This window comes from Corylus avellana, chromosome ca2 (assembly GCF_901000735.1).
Source record: "Corylus avellana chromosome ca2, CavTom2PMs-1.0".
NCBI lineage: Eukaryota > Viridiplantae > Streptophyta > Magnoliopsida > Fagales > Betulaceae > Corylus > Corylus avellana.
Genome location: NC_081542.1, coordinates 49,487,444 through 49,495,310, shown reverse-complemented (window position 1 = coordinate 49,495,310; position 7,867 = coordinate 49,487,444). Strand labels below are relative to the sequence as shown.

The 7,867-nt window shown below is 38.5% G+C and overlaps 1 protein-coding gene across 1 annotated transcript in view; it reads right to left on the bottom strand.

Annotated features, from left to right (window-relative positions):
* Positions 1 to 3,466, bottom strand: part of LOC132170162 (fumarylacetoacetase-like) — a 6,994-nt gene extending 3,528 nt beyond the window's left edge. Inside the window, exons 1-10 of the mRNA XM_059581055.1 lie at positions 3,152 to 3,466; positions 2,343 to 2,421; positions 2,068 to 2,126; positions 1,851 to 1,975; positions 1,702 to 1,776; positions 1,003 to 1,075; positions 667 to 766; positions 523 to 582; positions 275 to 345; positions 29 to 145 (exon numbers count right to left, since the gene is read on the bottom strand). Coding sequence (XP_059437038.1) covers positions 29 to 145; positions 275 to 345; positions 523 to 582; positions 667 to 766; positions 1,003 to 1,075; positions 1,702 to 1,776; positions 1,851 to 1,975; positions 2,068 to 2,126; positions 2,343 to 2,421; positions 3,152 to 3,355 — 963 coding nt within the window. The 5' untranslated portion in view covers positions 3,356 to 3,466. The remainder of the gene's footprint in view (positions 1 to 28; positions 146 to 274; positions 346 to 522; positions 583 to 666; positions 767 to 1,002; positions 1,076 to 1,701; positions 1,777 to 1,850; positions 1,976 to 2,067; positions 2,127 to 2,342; positions 2,422 to 3,151) is intronic.
* Between the last annotated feature and the right edge of the window lie 4,401 nt (positions 3,467 to 7,867).

The following is a 7,867-nucleotide window of genomic DNA, read 5'->3' as shown; positions in this document are numbered from 1 at the left end:
CACAATATAAAAAGCGAAGATAATCTACAAGAGATCGAAAAACCATCGGATGATATACATACAAAAAGCAGCTAAATACTACCTCCAAAGCAATGTCATAGTTCTTGGATATCTTTTCGGCCAGATATGGCAATGGAGGAGGTTCCTGCAATTTAAAGCATGCATCATATAAAGCATGTTTGCCATGCCAGAAGAAATTCAGTGCAAGAAATTAGGGAGTAATATAACGAACTCAAAAACATTCGCGTTGTAAATGGTTGTGATGATAAGCTACCTGTTTGGGCGCATCACAAGCAAAAGGTTCAAGAGCATCTAGTGTTACAATCCAAGGGGATACAGTAGTACCTAAAAAGATTACATAAGACAAAGTAACTTCAGTTTTCTCTGGGCTAAAGAATCGCTTGTAATCGAAGTACATGTGCAATAATTAGTGAGACAATGAGTAGACATAGTGCTTGTATCCTGAACTTCAACTTTGCCAAATGGAATTTGAAAGGAGAAGTAAAAATTAAATTTTCTCACCAAAACTCTTCCCAAGAAAAGGACCGAGAGGCACATATTCCCACGCCTGAATATCTCTAGCTGTCAAAACCAACTTCTTATCAATACAGCATCAAATATTATACAAACAAAATCACTAAGTGATGCACGAAAGAGTATTAGTACCACTCCAGTCGTTCATCAACACAAGTCCAAATATATGATCTGCTGCCTCATTAACATCCACAGGTTTTCCTAATTCGTTGCCAGGACCAACAATAGCAGCCTGCAAGAAACACAAGACACATATAGGATAACAAGTGGAATGAGTCATAATGCTGAGCTACAAGGAAACAGTTAGCTGAAGAAAAACTAGCATAACCACAACTGAAAAGAAAGAAGATTTGCTAGAATTTAATGAAAATGGGAACTAACTGAGTTCTATATTCTAAAATTGTAGTTCAATGTCCATTTGATTATAAGAAAACAATATGATCAGGTGAGTATCTATAAAAGACTAACCATTTCGAGCTCAAAGTCTAGCTTCACTGAAGGTCCAAAATATGGAGTCTTGCCAGTCGGGTGACCTTGACCTCTGGAAGAATCAAAATTTAAAACTGCATGAGATAAAAGTTCACACACTTATGGAGTGTGGGAACACTGTCCCTCTAAAATTTGCCCAACTTGAATCAGTATATTAAGGAACCAGATTCATCATTTGAATTAGAAATGGATATAGTTCCATCCCAGTCTTGGTCATTAGTGCATAAATTCAAGGAAGGATAAGTTAATCCAAAAGACCCATTGAATTGCAAATAAATTAATAAGGTGCACTTGAGAGTTGAGGCTCAAGTTCCACCTCACACCAAAGTGGAAATGTTACTTCGCCTCAATAAGCATGAGATGTTATGCATGCAACAGATACTGCATATAAAACCAAACAGAATAAATCCACCTATCACATGCATACATACTCTGTGTCTCACAGACTCATAGTCCTGCGCACACACATATACATCAATATATTACTTCATAGGAATCTATAAAATGGTTGTGTAAGTGCAATGTCCATGTTGTAATATATTCCATAACCAGCATTTTTGTCATTCTGCGTGTTTGTTCCTTTCTTTATAATTATGATTAGTGACATTTGTTGCTCAATCTATGTTTACGGCTATCAAAAGCAAAGACTAAAATTAATTTAGATTGATATTCTCAAACCTTGGTCGAATGATGTCTGTTCCAGAAATAACAATAGATGATGCTCGTCCATGGTAAGCAATGGGAATGTGGAACCTGAAAATCAAATCACACTTTCTCAGCTTAGAAAAAGAAGGGGGCGTCAGTCATAAATACCAAAGCCAGAATACCAGTTTGCTGGAATTGGGTTCTCTGGTCCACGAAATATGGTCCCACAATTCTTTGCGTGGTGCATGGACGAAAAGAAGTCTGTGTAATCCCCTACTGCAACAGGAACAAGCATTTCTACCTTGTTCTAACAATTTAGACAAAAATAATCAACATTAGAAAGGCAAACACCTTTAGGCAGATTACAGATCATCAGCTGGGACTATACATGTGTATTACCATAGGCACGAGTGATTTCTGCCTTAAAGCTGCATTATCACGCAAAGCTGGTTCAGTAGCTGCACCAGAAGAGAATCAAGTTTTCATTATTTTCTTTGAATATAACTCAGCATGAGCTTTTTGCCACAACACAAAATGAATTAATTACTCAGTCTTTTTGAAGGACCAAAGAATTGCAATTCTTTAAGTAAATTCAGCATTTCTTTTTTCCTCGGCATTGCTAGGCAGAAATGGAAACTGAATTAAAACACCAATTAAACTGATAGTTAGCATACATGACAATAGTCTTTGAAGCGTAGCACGAGCTTCTTTCCAAGCAGATCGTCCCATAGCCACGAACTTGTTTAAATTAAGCTGGCAATAAAACCATCGAAAATTTTCAAACAATTAGCTAACAATTCTCTGCCCAAACTCCCAAGTTAAATTATCAACAGAGCATGAGATACTAAACATATATTCTCCGCCAAATCGAATTGTGAAGACTCGCGTATTCATCAGCAAGCTATCGCAATCATGGCAGTAATAGAAGAAGATCCGCATAATAATTAAATCATAATGCTCTTTGGTTGCTTTCAAGAAACAAAATGTAATGAAGTTCTTATGATTCCTGGCCAATATCGAAACTCAACGTAAAGTAAACCGTTCTAAAGCACTTAGACCAGTTGATTTGTTCATTTTATTCGAATTTGGTGCCACAAAAAGTATTAGATGCTTATTTTGATCAATACTTCTCTTCTTTTCATCCAGTTTCTCAACAACTAAACAGAGTGGAACCTGAATGAGGAACACAACCTGAATTAAATAGTTCCAAAGCACTTGGACCAGTTGATTTGATCAATTTATTCAAATTCTACGCCACAAAAAAGCATTCGATGTTCATTTCTATTACTATCGCCTTTCTTTTCTATCGCTCCGGTTTTCTTGAAAAACAGAGTAGGACCGACTTTCACGTACCATAAGTTGCACGGAAATTCAGATGATTCTCAAAATTACAATCAAATAACAGCAGAAACGACAGCGTTTAGCGAGAGCTACCTGCATGAATCTGGCACTAATACACGGTTAAGTGAGAATCAACACGAACCTGAGAGAAGCAATCGGAGTTCTTCAGGATCGGACCGTCGAAGAGCCCCGCTGAGGCGACTTCCGAGAGGTCCAGCACGTAGTCCCCGATCGCCACGCCCGGTCGAGCAGCCGAACCCGGTACGGGCCTGAACACACCGTACGGGAGGTTCTGGATGGGGAAGTGAGAGTCCGGGTGGACCTCGATGAACGATTTCAGAGCCATTTGGTTGGTTGGTTGCTTCCAAACGGCGTCGTAGCGCGAAGTTGAAGCTCCGACTAGGAGAGTAACAGAGTGAAAGAAGGAACAAAAGCTAGAGCGTGGAATTTGGCCAAGAAGCTGGGGGGTTATATTTGTACCGTTTCAGAGGGTCATTATCTTTTTGTTTCGTAAATTTTTTAATATGGATTTTAGTTTTTTTTATTTTTTTTTATTTTTTATGACTGCAAAAGTTATTAGACCATTCACAATAGGAATAGGAGGAATAGGAGAGCCAAATATTGCTTTCATTTAAAATGATTTTTTTAATTTGTAAAAAACCCTTTATATTTGATTAGCCAATATATATATTTGATTTGAAGAGATTTTTAAGGATAGTTTAATCGTCTTATGAAGCGGAGGTTATTAGACCATCGGATGATATAACAGCACTTTTCAAGGGGTGATTGGTTGTTTTTTGTGTTTTTTTTCTACATGGAAATGGTTTTTTGAATTAAAATTAATAAAAAAATTAAAAATAAAATATTATTTTAATTAAATAAATATAAATATAACTAGTCGGATGTAGAGGCATTTAAAAATTCATTAGCTAAACTAGATAAAAATAAATTTTGATAAATTATTTTACATAAAAAATTGGCTCATCTATTGTGAATACTCCACAGTTTCCACTAATCTTCTGAATTAGTTTATGTTAAAAATAATCATTTTAGTTACATTGAGATAATTATAAGATAAAATTATAATTTATAGTATTTGTTTTCCCGAGTAAATATTTTAAATGGGGTTTAGAATTTGGTGTGGTAGTTGGAATTAAGTCAATTAACGGCCCCTGATCACGTTTAAGGTAGATGGCCACGAGCCAGCGAGCATTCAAGCGGATAATGCTCTGCTGATTCCCACGGTGAGCGTGATTTATACACGTAACTGGGTTGTTATCAATGTGATGGCCATTGGGAAGTTAGTACGACTATCTCCGAGGCAAATATGGCTTAAAAATGACAGACCACTTGAAAAATGACTTGAGATGAAGCTTTTGGAGATAAATCAACCTTGTTGTGGACAGGGATGGAGGCAAAAATTAATACGGGCAAGGTCAAGGCCAAAAAATTTAGGTGGGATGAGCCCGTTGGTAAAAAACAAAAAAATTACCTTATAATTTTTTTTTTCTTATAAATTGGGGGGAGGTCCATGGCCTATACCGGGCCAAAAAATGCATCTAGCATTTTTAGTGAGTTCTTCAAACTTCCATTTTTTTCTAAAAATTTGAAAAAACTCACAAAAAAAGACATTGAACTTCTACTTCATTTCAAATTTAACAAACTCTACAAATATCAAAAGCCAAAAAGTGAAAGCTATATATTCTTTTGAACTTATATGTTCGTTTTTCCTCCTCTTTCGCCTATCAAGAATAAATAAAGAATAAAAAAATATAAAGAATTTAATGTTTAGCGTGGCACTTTAAATTATAATTTTTTTTTCTAGGTTTTCACGTTTTTATTGTTTCCTTTAGGTTTTAATTTATATCGCATATGGTACAAATTTTTGGATAAATACTAATTTAGTACCTCCGTCACTATTTCGTCAACCAAACTAACAAATTGTAATTGTGGTGGTTTCAGCCACCCTTGCGGCCGGTCTCGGTGGTTAACGTGGCCTCTAGGGGGTGGTTGAGTGGCTCGGCCACCTCTAAGGGCCTTAGGAGTGGTTCAACCAGGAGTGGTTCAACCACCCCCAAGCAGGCCTCAAAGTGGCCGAAAACCACTCTCATTGCATGGCAATCCGTTAGTTTGACTGACAAAATGATGATAGAAATACTAAATAAGTATTTACCCATAACTGAAGTACTACTTGTGAAATGAATTAAAACCTAGGTAAATAATAATAATAATAATAAATACAAAATTGGTCATTGTGGTTGACCTAAATTATAAATAACTCCATGTGGTATAAAAAATAATTTATAGGATCTCAAAGTATGCCAAAATATCAGTTTACTCACTGAAATCAATTTTCGTTTAGTAACTTAACAAAATCTATCACTTTACCACATCATACTCAATAAAAACGCGACATGTGTTATTATTAATTTCTAACTTTCAAAAATGACAATTATAATTTTTCACATCATTTTACAACGCTAGGTAAGACTACACATCAGCTTTCACTCGACATCATACGGATACATTAAATTAACCTGATCTTTTATATTTCCAAAATTTTACCTATTGCGTAACCCTCCCCATCTTCATATTCATCAACTACTTTACAAAATGCGATCGTCAAATTCTCGCAAAATGCTTCCAAATTGTGGCGAAAAAGATGAAGATGATGGAGGGTTACACACATAGTAAAATTTTGAGGATAGAACATATTATGTCAAAATAAATGATACTGTTAATTTACTTAACGAAAAATTGATTTTAAGAAATAAATTGTTATTTTGACATACCCTACCCTGAGTACCTATAAATTATTTTTTAGGGTAATTGTATGATAAGTCCCTAAGTCAACCCTCCAAATTTAAAAATTCTTAAGTTTTTTTTTTTAAAAAAAATAAAAATAAAAATAAAAAAATTACTCTTTGGGTCAGTCAAAATGACAATAAAATCCTTACCGTCAAAATTTGTTAACAACCGTGAGTCCCAGCGAAAACGTAGCATTTCAACCTCATTAAAATATTAATTTTTATTAATTTATTAAAAAAAAAAAAAAAAAAAAAAAAAAAGGAGGAAAGCTCTTCCGATGATTGGAGAAGATAAGAGAGAGAGAAGAAGATAAATGAAAGTAGATCTTTTTCTCTGGAAGATCTTTGGTCTATTGTTCATTCATCTGTTCTTTTTCTTTTTCTTTTTTCACCTGCTTTGTGGTTTATCTTGCCACCACGCTCTCTCTCCCTCTCGCAAATTAAATATTAGTAATTATCTAGGTATTCTACTCAAGGCAGTTGAGCTATTCCTGTTGATATTCCTCAAGGTTGGTTTCCCAAATGCTATGATTTTTTCAATGTAATTCCATCATCCACAAAAAAATGTTCAAAGGAGTTGTCTTGAACAGAGGAAAACAAAGCAACCTTTCCCAAGTCCCAAAATGCAAATGGGCAAATGGCTTCTGCACGAAGCGAGAAATCCACTAGGCGAACATGCTTGGTTCAGAGGAAAGGGACAAGACCCAGATGGTGAAATAGAGGAAAATGCAACAAAATTACCTGTAACAAATTCATGGGTCGTCTAATTTTGGAGTTCGTCCATCCCATTTTCACCAAAATTTTGGGGACCCAAGTCACAAAACTAAATTCATTTTCGAAGAATCCAAACACAATCCCCACAAAATAACCAAAGACCCACATCAACAATATATCCAAAAGCCTAAAAGATTCATGTTTTCAGTGAACTTCAGGCAACCTACGTGGTGTTTGGCAAAAGCCCCATGCAGCCTAGACACTATTCAGTCAAAATTGTGGCTCCTTTCCCTGACGTGCATTTATCGTATTACCCTTCAATTGTTTCTTCGAAAAAATCTCAGCGCACAACTCGTAAAAGCGAGCGCTCTTGTGTCTAAGCGAGTGCATTTTCCAAAGTAAAAAACCAACCATTGAACACACAACCCAGCGATCATACCGGAAGTTCCCCCGGAGGGAAAAGTCAGACCAAATAAAATAAAATAAAAACCTCTCCCAACCGTCAGAGAGATCTCTGTACAGTCGGAATTGCGACGGTGACAGAAAAAGCGGCAATGTCGAGCCTAAGAGGAGCACCGACAGCAGCCGGAGCAGTAGGCCTAGACTCGTGGGACTGCACGCTCCCGGGGCCGCCGAGCCGCAACAACTTTGGATCGGCGGACATGAGCCCCTCGGGCCTCCTGGCCTTCGCCGCCGGCAGCTCCATATCCGTCGTTGACTCCCGCTCTCTCCAGCCCATTTCCACTATCCCCCTCTCCTCTCCCAGCCCCTCCAACTCCAATTCCCTCTCGCCATTCGTCACCTCTCACTGGACTCCTCTCCCCCTCCGCCGTGACCTCCTCTCCATGGAGCCCTCATCGTCCCATCTCCTCCTCGCCGCTGCCGACTGCCAGGGACGCATCTGCATCCTCGATTTCTGCGCCTGATCCCCGCTTCTCTGGTTTGAGACCAACTCTGCATCGAAACCCGGCATCCAAGACCTCTGTTGGGTCCAGGCCCGGCCCGACTCCTGTCTCCTCGTAGCCATCAATAGTCCCTCCACTCTCTCCCTCTACAGCGCCTCCTCCGCCCGCTGCGTCTTCCAATATGACGCCGCGCCCGAGTTCCTCTCCTGCTTCCGCCGCGACCCCTTTGACTCCCGCCACTTCTGCGCCCTCGGCCTCAAGGGCTTCCTCTTATCTATCAAGGTGCTGGGCGAGACCAAAGCCGATATCGTCCTCAAGGAGCTATAGATCCCCACCGACTGCGCCGAATTGCAGAGACTGGAGAGAGATGCCACTGCCTCCGCCTCTGGCTCCAATTCCGCGTCCCCCGCCTCGACAGTTTTCCCGCTTTAC